Below are 12,050 nucleotides of genomic sequence, written 5' to 3' on the forward strand. Positions count from 1 at the left end.
CTAAGAGTTGCTTTTTTGTCTCCTTTCCTTCGATCCTTAGCAGCAAATAGTGGTTTGGATTGCTGTCTCATATTGCAACCTTCCTAATGTTTACACACTGCCTGCCATCTTGAGAAACTTGTATTTAGCCCTGGGCTCATTCATACCTCCTTGGTCCCTTGGGTTGGAGTGTTTGCTGATGGGCCGTGTACACCTGTGTAGTCTACCTCAGGAATCCATCCTTGATCTCCTCTCTCCTGGCCTAGGTTGTTTTTGATGAGACCCTGCAGAAGTGCCTGGACTCCTACCTGCGCTATGTGCCCCGAAAGTTTGATGAGTGGGTGGCCCCGACCCCTGAGGTGGCCGACATGCAGAAGCGCCTACACCGGAGCATTTTCCTCACCTTCCTCCGAATGTCCACTCACAAGGAGTCCAAAGTGAGCCCCATCCTGTGACAAGTCTCCCCTCGACACCCAGGAGAGTGTCAGCTCTCCTCTTTGTCTCCCTCTTCATTCTCATCTTTGGGAAAAACCTGTGCCACTTACATCCTTTATCCTCTAACCCACCAGTCTGACCACAGCACCCAGTGTTTTCCTCAGCAGGAACCTGGGTCCTCGGCACAGTTGACAGTGCCTATTCATGTGACAGAGGGTAAAGACATTGATTCTGACTTTTCAAAGAACTCATAGTGTCCTTTTTTTTTTTTTTAAAGATTTATTTATCTGGGGAGTGGTACTGCGTGCCTTTAATCCCAGCACAGAAGCAGCGGCACACAGATCTCTGAGTTCGAGGCCAGCCTGGTGTACAGAGCAAGTTCCAGGACAGCCAGGACTGTTATATAGAGAAACCTTGTCTCAGGGGAAAAAAAAAAAAAAAAGATTTATTTATTTATGTATGAGTGCCTTGTCTTCATTCGTACCAGAAGAAGAAATCTGATCCCATTACAGATGGTTGTGAACCACCATGTGGTCACTGGGAATTGAACTCAAGACCTCTGGAAGAGCAGTTGAGTGCTCTTAACCACTGAGCCATCTCTCCAGCCCTCATATGTTTACTTTTAAAAATATTTATTTTATTTTTAATTAATTTATATATGTGTGTATTTCTCCATATACATATATGCACATGTGTGTGGGTGCCAGAAAGGGCATAAGATTTCTTGGAGCTGTAGTTATAGGTAGTTGTGAACCACCCATGTAGGTGCCGGGAACTCTAGGATTCTGTAAGAGCCATAATCATGCTTAACCACTGAATCATCTCTCTAGCCCCTCATGTATGCACTTAAAAAAAATCATGCCGGGCGGTGGTGGCGCACGCCTTTAATCCCAGCACTCGGGAGGCAGAGCCAGGCGGATCTCTGTGAGTTCGAGGCCAGCCTGGGCTACAGAGTGAGATCCAGGAAAGGTGCAGAACTACAGAGAAACCCTGTCTCGAAAAACCAAAAAAAAAAAAAAAAAAAAATCATTACTTGGGCTGGGAGTTTGGCATAGTGGTAGAGCCTGGCATGATGGAAGATTCATCTCCAATACTGAAAAAACATCGTCAAATGCTATCAATTTAATCATCCAATGTTATAGAAATATTAGAAAGATAATGAGTGCCACTCACAAAAATCTCCTGTCTTAAAGTTATTACTGTTTTTTTTTTTAATTGTATTTCTTTACTTATTTGTGTATGTATGTGTAGGTGCCGGGGTCAGGGGACAACTTGCAGGAATTGGTTCTCTGTTTTTACCATGTGGGTCCAGAGGGTAGAATCCAGGTCATCAGACATGGCTACAAGTGCCTTCACCCACTGAGACACCTTGTCAGCACTCAGTATCACTACTGTTTGTACATGTTCCTTCAGGGACTTTTTGTCCATTGAGTGTATGTGCACGTGTGGAGGTCAGGGGACAAACTTGTGGGAGTGACTTCTACTTCTACCCTGTAGGTTCTGGGAATTGAACTCAGGTCATCAGACTTGTTGGCAGGTCCCTTTACATACTGAGCCATCACACCAGCCTTCGAAGTCACTACTGTTAATGTGCATGTTCCTTCGTGGAATCTAAAAATTTTTTAAATATCTGTTTTGTGAGGAATAATGGTGCACACCTTTAATCTCAGTAATTTAGGAAGCAGAGGCAGGCAGATTTCTGTGAGTTTAAGTCCAGCCTGGTCTACTTAGTGAAACTCTGTTTTAAAAAATATATATTTTTTTATTATTGTAACTATTCTTTTTTTTTTTTTTTTTTTTTTTTTTTTGGTTTTTCGAGACAGGGTTTCTCTGTGTAGCTTTGAGCCTTTCCTGGAACTCACTTGGTAGCCCAGGCTGGCCTCGAACTCACAGTGATCCGCCTGACTCTGCCTCCCGAGTGCTGGGATTAAAGGCGTGCGCCACCACCGCCCGGCTATTGTAACTATTCTTATTTTGGTTTTTTGAGATTGGATTTCTCTGCGTAGCCCTGGCTGTCCTGGAACTCACTCTGTAAACCAGGCTGGCCTCAAACTCAGAGATCCTCCTGCCTCCACCTCCCAAGTGATGGGATTAAAGGCCTGCATTATCATGCCAGGCTCTGAATACTGATTTTTACAGGCATTCACCAACAAACCCAATGGATCTTGATTTTTAAATCATATTTTCATTATAATTAAATTTCAAATATATGCATATACTTGAGTGAAAGTTTCGTGTCTACATAATAATGAATCCCATGTCCCCTCACACCACTTGTGTACTTACCAATGTTTTGTTAGTCTTGTTTAATCTCTCTTGAGTTTGCTTATTTTGTTGATATATAACCCCAGACACTGCTGATTTACCCATAAATACTTAAAAACAAACCCCAGCTGACCCATTCATGGTGTTTCTGTTTTTGTTTACATGAAAATGCAGAATCACTGTAATTTTGGGTCTTTTCATAAAGCTCAGACACACACACACACACACACACACACACACACAGACATGACACATGCACACGCGCACACACACAGTATAGGCATGCTACCGTCAGTTAGCCTGTCCCCAGCTGATGAGCCTCAAGGTGGTTTCTTAGGAGTTTGCTATTGCAGTGTCTGCACACTCAGCCTCCATCCTCTCTCTGTAATTTCCCCTTAGGATCACTTCATTTCTCCGTCTGCATTTGGAGAAATCCTCTACAATAACTTCCTCTTTGACATCCCAAAGATCCTGGACCTCTGTGTGCTCTTTGGAAAAGGCAACTCACCACTGCTCCAGAAAATGATAGGTACGTAGGATGTAGGACTCGGAGGTGCACAAAGATGGCCACCATATGCCAAACCAGAGGTCACAAATACTTGTGCTTCCATAGCACAGGAGTATTAGAGGTAGGTGATGCTGGGAAAATATTGCACAGATGTAATATATACGTATGTACATAATACACCCATAGATGCATCAGCTCTGAAATAAATGCCTGGGGAGTTGAAACAAAACCTAAACAGTGTGCCAGGCAGTGCCTCAAGAATCTGCAGGTCTTGCTGGGTGGTTCATAACCACAATCCCAGCACTCAGGAGGCTGTGAGTTTGAGGCCAGCTTGGGCTACATGCCGCACTGGCTATTAAATTGGAACCTTGTCTTAAAACAACAGCCAAAACAAATTGTCTGGCTTTCTTAGTGTTAGGACAGGTGTCAGTCAGTGACAAGAATGAGAAATTTGCTTTGGCAATGAAAGTCAGATTGCAGTGACATTAGCCTTCATTGGAATGTGGCCTGGACTCTGTCATGACATGCATATCCTATTTGTTATCTCCACTGGATGCACATCACTGTCTAAGATCAGTACTGTCATTGTCCCCATTTATAGATGAAAAGACTGAGGTTGAACTGAAAGTCTGTAGTACTCACGTAGCCACACTGGAGTTATGGACAAGTGACCCTGGAACCCTTGCTCTGTTTGCTCCCTGCTTCAGGGTAATGGGGGTGCCTCCAAAATGTGCAGCATTGCTGAGGGCAGATGGGTTCATAGTGTGGAGACTCTGTGATTGTGAAAAGAGCAAGCACTAAGTTGGATTCCTAACACAGAAGTGGGCTGTAGGTTCACTCAGAAATGGAAGTGGCGGGGTTGCTGCAGAGGGTGTCTCAGTTGATCCCTTCTTGAATTGTAGTTCATAGTATTGGGCCTGGAACAGGGCGATGTTCATTGGAGCACTCCTGCCAGCCTTCCTCATCTTCAGACTGTAGGGTGTAGTCTTCTAAATATCTGAATGCAAAACTGGGTAGCACTTGGAGCCTGAAGTAAGAGCCTCATGAGTTCAAGTCCAGCCTAGACTACATAGTGAATCCTGGCTTTAAAAAAAAACAACCCAGACAACTATCCCTTGGGATGGTCCTCTCTCCCTCCCTTCATTCCTCCCCCCTTGTTTTCTTTTACCTAACAGAGTTTATATACATATATATGTAGATAGTTATATATATATATAGCTACAAACTTTATATATAATTTTATAAGTATATAAAGCAAATACAAATAGTTGTATATATATATATGTAAAGTTATGTGTGAAAACCTGAATTTTACATATAACTATAAATATGTAACTGTTTTAGTAGATATTTACAAGAGTCTACTACTTATTTACTTCATGTCATTTCTCTATATATGATTTTTTGTTTTTTGTTTTTTTAGCTTCTGGAGGATCTGGGTCAATACCCAATGGCTCAGAACTTTATTCAAAAGGGCTATTTATTTATTTATTTATTTATTTATTTATTTATTTTAATGCTGAATGCTGTTTATTGAAGGAGGGAGGAGGTCTTTGTTTTGTTTTGTTTTTTGTTTTTTCAAGACAGGGTTTCTCTGTGTAGTTTTGGTGCCTGTCCTGATCTCACTCTGCAGACCAGGCTGACCTCGAACTCACAGGGATCCGCCTGGTTCTGCCTCCCGAGTGCTGAGATTAAAGGCGTGCGCCACCACCGCCTGGTGGGAGGAGGTCTTAAATACAGGCTTACAGCACAATGGGAGAACCCTGGAGGGCAGAAGTTCGCTACCTACCGATATTTTACAATCTTGCATCTAAGCTGTTAATGCCCATTATGCAGGATACACAGACAAGGAACTTCCCTTAAGCATTCAGGAGGGTGGAACCCGGCAGGGAATTATCATAGGGAGGATATCAAGGTCAAGGTCAGCAAGCAAGGCAACAGTTACCCAAAACGGGGGCCAGGACCCTACAGGTCCCCCTTTTGCTAGAAAATGAGCTTCTGACTTAGGTTGTGTGGGACGTCAGCCGGTCCTAGGCCACACAGGCACTCTGTCTTAAGTTGGTGAGCGCCCCCCAGGCATTACCCATCTCTGAATACTCATTATCATACAGCCTCAATCGTGTGTGAGGTGCTGAGTTAACTGCTGCCAAAGATCTCAAAGTGGTGCTGGGTTTGCAATCTGTGTGTTCGACACACAGATTACTTATTTACTTCATGTCATTTCTCTGTATATGGGTTTTTTTTTATAATTTTATTTAACTTTATTTTATGTGCATTGGTGTGAAGGTGTCAGATCTCCTAGAACTGAAGTAACAGACAGTTGTGAGCTGCCATGTGGATGCTGGGATTTGAACCTGGTCCTCTGGAAGAGCAGCCAGTGCTCTTATCCGCTGAGCCATCTCTCCAGCCCCTGTGTATGTTTTTAATATATTAGATCATAATATATGTGAAATTTTACACCTGTCATTTTCATTGAAACACTCTGGTTTTTTTATTCGAGTCTAATTATTGCCTGAGTATGGGTTAATCTTGTTTATTTTCCAAGAGGGACACCCTTCCTAAATTCACTGTAGACTTAGAGGATGGGGTGAGTAAGCAACAGAAAGCAGAGTGAGTTAGGGAAATAGTTTCAGGCCATTTTGGTTAGAGTGGAAGGATCCGAGAGAGCGGCAGCAAGAGCTCGGGAGAGGCACTGGAAGGGCTCCGTTCTGCTTTCTGAGGAGTGATGCTGCCCAGTGGTGGAGATGACAGGTCCTCCCCTGAACACCCCATCTACACTCAGCTCTCTTTTTGGGTCTATCAGCTTCACCAAGTCAGTGAGCCTTTCTGAGTCTCAAGTGTAGAGGAAGGAAAGGCTGATGGTCTGCCTTCTCTGAGTTGGTGTGGGATTGGATCGGAAAAAAGTGAACAGCACACATAAAACTGGGCCTGGCAGGACACATGCACTTGGCAAACGTAAGCTCTTCCTGTGATGAGGCTGTGGAGCCTCCAGGAGCTTGGAGCAGGAGGTTAATCTATTAAGGCAGTATGCATGCGGGAAAAGTGGAAACAGTAAGCAATTGGAAAGCAGGGACATCATCTGGCAGTGAAGATGGTTCCTGGTTGGCTACTGGAACAGAAGGGGACATTTGAGAGGCAGAGTAGAACCCAGAGAAATCTTAACAGTTCTGGAGAAAATGGGGAGAGAGAATGGTATGGAAAAAACAGGCTTTAGGACCCAGTGGTGTGGGTTGTTAGAAGCAAGCACATCTTTGAGTGTTGGTACAAGATTGCTGTGAGGAGGTGCTAGGAGAGGAAGTGGTAAGGACAGACCAAGAAAGCTCTGCCTGCTGCCTAGGCTTTAATCATTTGAGCCACCGATTCCTTTAAGAATCATAGATTTTGAGAGTTGTTTCTTTTTTGTTTGAACTTTTAAATTACATTTCAAATTTTTACTTTGTGTGGGAGTAGGTTCTATCCATCCTGGAGATCAAACTTAAACTAAGGTCACTAAGCATGGTGAAAGGTGCATATACTTGTTGAGCTGTCTTGCTGACTATCTTAGTTAGATTTCTATTGCTGTGATAAACACCATGACCAGAAGTAAGCTGGGGAGATAAGGGTTTATTCAGCTTACAGTTCCATACCACAGTGCATCATTGAAGAAGTCAGGGCAGGAACTCAAGGCAGAAATGGAAGCAGAAGCCATGAAGGAATGCTGCTTACTGCTGTCCATGGCTTGCTCAGCCTGATTTCTTGTACCATTCAGGACCACCTGCCTGGAGGTGGCACCACATGCAACCCTCCTACATCAGTCATCGGCTCAGAAAATGTCCCACAAGCTTGGCTACAGGCCAATCTGGTGGTGGCATTTTCTGAATTGAGGTTCCCCCCAAATTACTCTACCTTGTGTCTGGTTGACATTAAACTAGCCAGCATACCATGCTTTTGTTTGTTTTCATTTTTAACACATTTGTTTATTTATTTAGTTTGGTTTTTAGAAGTAGGGTTTCTCTGTGCATCCCTGGCTATCCTGGAACTGGTTCTGTAGACCAGGCTTGCCCTGAATTCAGAGATTTGCCTGCTTCTGCCTTTGGAGTGGTGGGATTAAAGTTCAGTGACACCACTGCAAGATTTTTTCTTTTCTTTCTTTTTTTTTTTTCCGAGACAGGGCTTTTCTGTGTAGTTTTGGTGCCTGTCCTGGATCTCGCTCTGTAGACCAGGCTGGCCTCGAACTCAAAGAGATCCGCCTGGCTCTGCCCCCCAAGTGCTGGGATTAAAGGTGTGTACCACCACCACCCGGCCCGCAAGATTTTTGGTTTTTCTTACTAATGATATGAAGCCCAGGTTGGAACTGCTAACCTCTGCCTCACAAGTGCTGAGATTACAGATGTGGGCCACCATGCCTAGCTTTTTTCCCCCCTTTTGTTTTTTGGGGTTGTTTCTTACTATGTAGCCCAGATCAGCCTGGAAGTTGCTACATAGCCCAGGCTGGCCTTAAAGACAGGCTCCTCCTGCCTCTGCTTCCCAAATGCTGGGGTGTACATCACTGTGCCTGGCTCCATGTTCTTTTAAACCATGAGATTGAGGATTCTAAACTGACTTATTAAGGAGAGTCTCATTTTTGGCTTCTAGAAGGTGGTTGATTCAAAAAAGGTTCAGACCAGGCATCTGGATCCTCTATGTGTGTGTCTGTCTGTTTGTTTGTGTGTGTGTGTGTGTGTGTGTGTGTGTGTGTGTGTGTGTGTGTGTGTGTCTGTCTGTCTGTCTGTCTGTCTGTCTGTCTCTGTGTGTGTCTGTCTGCCTGTGTCTGTGTCTCTGTGTCTGTATGTGTGCATGTGCGTTCGTGAGTGTGTGTGGTGGCAGATGTAGAGAAGGAGCCTACAGAGGCACCCCCCACCTCAGAGCAGCTCTCTTTTTAATCCTTAAGGAGAAGGCACAAGGGCAGCCTTCACTTTGAATACACGGAGTCTCTTGGGCAAAGCAGTTACTTGTAGGAAGACTGATGAGGACGAAAAGCTGAGATAGGATGAGCTGCCCTGCGGGCACAAACACAGTCCTTACTCTAGCCTTTTTAGTAAACTGGCAAGACTGGCGTTGAGTATCAGCCATCAGCTTTTGAAAGCAGGGCTCATCAGTCCGTCTCTCTTGAGCTCCTTTGCACATTAGGAGAAAATGAAGTCATTGCTCCCTCGTAGGTTGATGATCTGTGTGGCGGTGTCTGCTGCTCACCATGGGCTTGTCTGGGAAGAGGGAACTCAGAGGACGACGCCACTGCTTGTTTCTTGCCTTTTAGTATTTCTTTTTTTATTTTCAAGACAGGGTTTCTCTGTGTAGTTTCGGTGCTTGTCCAAGATCTTGCTCTGTAGACCAGGCTGGCCTGGAACTCACAGAGATCCTCCTGACTCTACCTCCCAAGTGCTGGGATTAAAGGCGTGCGCCACCACCGCCCAGTAAATTGGTTTATCTTAATAATCATTTTTCAATTTTATTTGCTTTTTATATGTATGAGTGCTTTGCCTGCATGTATGTGTGCTCACGTGCATGCAGTGTCTGCAAGGGCCAGAAGAGAGCATTAGATCCCCTAGCACTGGAGTTATAAGTGGTTGTTAGACACCATATGGGTCCTGAGAATCTAACCCAGGTCCTCTGGAAGAGCAACCAGTGCCCTTAACCAATGAACCATCTCTCCAGCCCCAAGATGTATCTATTTTAATTGGGTTTTTTTTTTTTTTTTTTTTTTTGGTTTTTCAAGACAGGCTATTTTAATTTTATATGTATAGGTGTTTTGCCTCCACAGATATTTGTGCACTCTGTGTATGCTAGACACCCATGTAGGCCAGAAGAGGGCATCTGGTCTCCTAGAACAGAGTTACAGATGGTTGTGAGCCATACCATTTGAGTCCTGGAAACTGAACCTGAATCCTCTGCAAGGGCAGCAAGTGCTCTTAACTGTTGAGCCATCTCTCTGGGCCTGCTTTGGTTTTGGTTTGGGGGGACTTTGTGTTTTTTGTGTTTTGGTGGTGGTGGTTTTTTTGGGTTTTTTTTTGTTTTTTAGTCAAAAGCAAAGGAGATCTTTGTTGTCCCCCAAGGATAGATTGTGAAATTTGAGTTATCTTTCTAGACTTAGTGTTACACGCCTTTTTTGTTGTTGTTGTTTCGGGGCGGGGTTTCTCTGTGAGGTTTGGTGCCTGTTCTGGATCTCACTCTGTATAGACCAGGCTGGCCTCAAACTCACAGAAATCTGCCTGGCTCTGCCTCCCGAGTGCTGGGATCAAAGGCATGCACCACCACCACTACCACCACCACCACCTGGCCTGGTACACGCCTTTAATCCTAGCACTTGGTAGGCAGGCGGATCTCTGAGTTTGAGGCCAGCCTGGTCTACAAAGAGAGTTCTAGGACATCCAGGGCTTTTACACAGAGAAACCTTTGTCTTGGAAAAAATTGACAAAATTTGAGTTTTCTTGATGCTAGCAAAAAAAAAAAAAAAAAAAAAAGAAGCAGCTCTATTTTTCTGGCGAGCAATGAGAAAATGTTCTGCGTGGTCAAGGTAAGAGGAGTATGCCAGGGCTCTGGGAGTGCCTGTGTCAGAGTACTACCTGAGGAGGAGACACATGTCTTATGGTGCGGTGAGCTCTGGATGGTCATTTTAGGCAGAAGGAAGAGACAGGACTTGTTATCTGAGGTTAAGGATGGTTCAGGGGAGGGCTCCATTGCAGGGACTGGAAGCAGGGTGACCTAGGATGCCAGCAGGGACTAGATGTCTCAGGGCTTTTTGAATCAGGAGTTTAGACTTGCCCTAGAGGATCAGGACAAGAGGAACAAGGAGGAGCAAAGATTGGTGAGGGGCTGGCTCAGACATTCCTTGCCTATGTGGAGGAGGAGGATGTAGATGGTCCAGGCACACCTTCGTAGATTATAGGGTCAGCACCTGTGGGAGGTAGGAGCCCTGAGCTGAGGAGGCCAGGCTAGGAAAAAACAAACAAAACAGAAAAACAACTCAGCTTTTTGGAATCAAGGAGTAAACGCCATCCCGGACTGTACTGATGAAAAGCCCGCTACTTGCTTGTTCATCAGCCTCACCTGGCATCTGATTGCCTTCCTGTTTAGATGCCCTGGAATCAGACTAGGGCTACAGAATTATCGATAGTGTATGCTCTGGCCATTATACACAGTGCAGGAGAGAGACAGAGAGAGGCAGAAAGAAAAACTTCTTTCTCCCTAGATGGTTTCTTTGTGCTGCTCTTGGCCATGACCCTTTGAATTCACCCTTTGCCCTTCTCAAACAGTAGTAAAATCTAAGCATTGTCTGCACTTAATTAAAAACCAGACCTCAGGCCGGGCGGTGGTGGCGGCGCACGCCTTTAATCCCAGCACTCGGGAGGCAAAGCCAGGCGGATCTCTGTGAGTTCGAGGCCAGCCTGGGCTACCAAGTGAGTCCCAGGAAAGGCGCAAAGCTGCACAGAGAAACCCTGTCTCGAAAACCAAAAAAAAAAAAAAAAAAAAAAAAAACCAGACCTCCACAGAAACAGCGGGGCTCAAAGCTGACTACCATCCTGAGGGGTAAAGCTATAATGAACTGAGGCATCTCAGACTCTTCAGGGCACTGGCCTTCCTCACCGTCATGTCCCCAGCTAGAGTTCTTTCCCGGGTCTTCCTCTTGCTCTAATTAACAAGGCAATTCCACGTAGTTTATCTGGTGATTAAAAGAGGTTTATTTCAGGGGTAACTTAACGACCAGTAAGGGGTCGATTACAGGATCCAGGAGAGATGAGGTACAATCCAGTGTAGTTCTCTGGAGAACTCTGACTTGGTCTGCAAATCCAGCCTCCAGGACCATGAAGAGCTAAGAGAGTGAACACGTACGCATCTTGGGTCTTAAGGGGTCTCCTCTTGGCCACACCCCAGGGGCCGGTCATAGGCAGTGTGGCAGCGTTTCAAGGTTGAAGCTGGAACAGCTGCCCACTACATCCCTCCCTCGACATTTAGATGGAGAAACACTGGGTTCTGTCCCAGCCACCATATGCTCTGAGCACGCACATGTTGCAGCAGGTAGAGCGTAGTAAACATCGGAAATGGCTTCCATCTGAACAGAACAACTACAGATGTGTGCCAAGTCCATCTCCGTGCGTCACTCCTGCCTCCTGTTCACAGGAGGCTGAATTGATATGGTAGCACGTTCAAAAGCAACGACTTCCAGACATTTCTCCCTGGCGGCTCCTCACACTTTCTAAGGTGTGGCTTGGCAAGCATCCTGAGTTATTGTAGGTTTATTGAATAAAGGGATTATAGTTCCCAACTTTCCAGGATAATGCAACTCCCAGTACCACAGTGCTGTCATGGGAGGCATGGTGGCCAAGTTTCTCTCTCTGGGGACATCAGAGACCAGGGCTGCTCTTTGTTTGATATAGTTCAGAGGTACTTAAAAAGTTAAATTGTACTGAATAACTTCCTTTCGCAGCCCTGGGGAGGGTTCTCAGTGAGGACAAAGCTCTGTGCCACCTGGGCCTGAAACAAGACTCATCCTCCATCCTCCCCACAGTGGCTTAGGGAACAGGAGAGGGTCACAGAACATGCTGATGATCAATTAATGTGTCCTCTCTACCCCTCTTGACCTCCCCACTTCTGCCCTTTCTCTTCTCTTTTAGGAAACATATTTATCCAACAGCCAAGTTATTATACTGACCTGGATGAAACCATTCCCACCATACTTCAGGTACCATCTCTTAGCCCTGCCCAGGGGAAATAAGCTGAGTGGGAGGAGACAAGTCTCTGGACTTTTCTTAAAGAATCTGGAGAAATGTTTGCTTTCCACTCCTTTTCCAGACACATTTTGAAGTGGCACAGTGGTAGAGCACTTACCTAGCATGCCAAGCCCCAG

The 12,050-nt window shown here is 45.2% G+C and overlaps 1 protein-coding gene across 3 annotated transcripts in view; it reads left to right on the plus strand.

Annotated features, from left to right (window-relative positions):
• The window catches only part of Ascc2 (activating signal cointegrator 1 complex subunit 2), a 49,300-nt gene that overhangs the window by 9,288 nt on the left and 27,962 nt on the right, over nucleotides 1–12,050 (plus strand). For 2 of the 3 annotated variants that reach the window (XM_052736366.1, XM_052736365.1), the window contains 3 exons: nucleotides 246–416; nucleotides 3,079–3,208; nucleotides 11,818–11,885. In XM_052736366.1, coding sequence (XP_052592326.1) covers nucleotides 246–416; nucleotides 3,079–3,208; nucleotides 11,818–11,885 — 369 coding nt within the window. The remainder of the gene's footprint in view (nucleotides 1–245; nucleotides 417–3,078; nucleotides 3,209–11,817; nucleotides 11,886–12,050) is intronic. The other variant, XM_052736367.1, reaches the window with a different exon arrangement.

The sequence above is a fragment of the Peromyscus californicus genome, unplaced genomic scaffold, assembly GCF_007827085.1.
Source record: "Peromyscus californicus insignis strain IS unplaced genomic scaffold, ASM782708v3 Scaffold_13__1_contigs__length_99412109, whole genome shotgun sequence".
Taxonomy (NCBI): domain Eukaryota; kingdom Metazoa; phylum Chordata; class Mammalia; order Rodentia; family Cricetidae; genus Peromyscus; species Peromyscus californicus.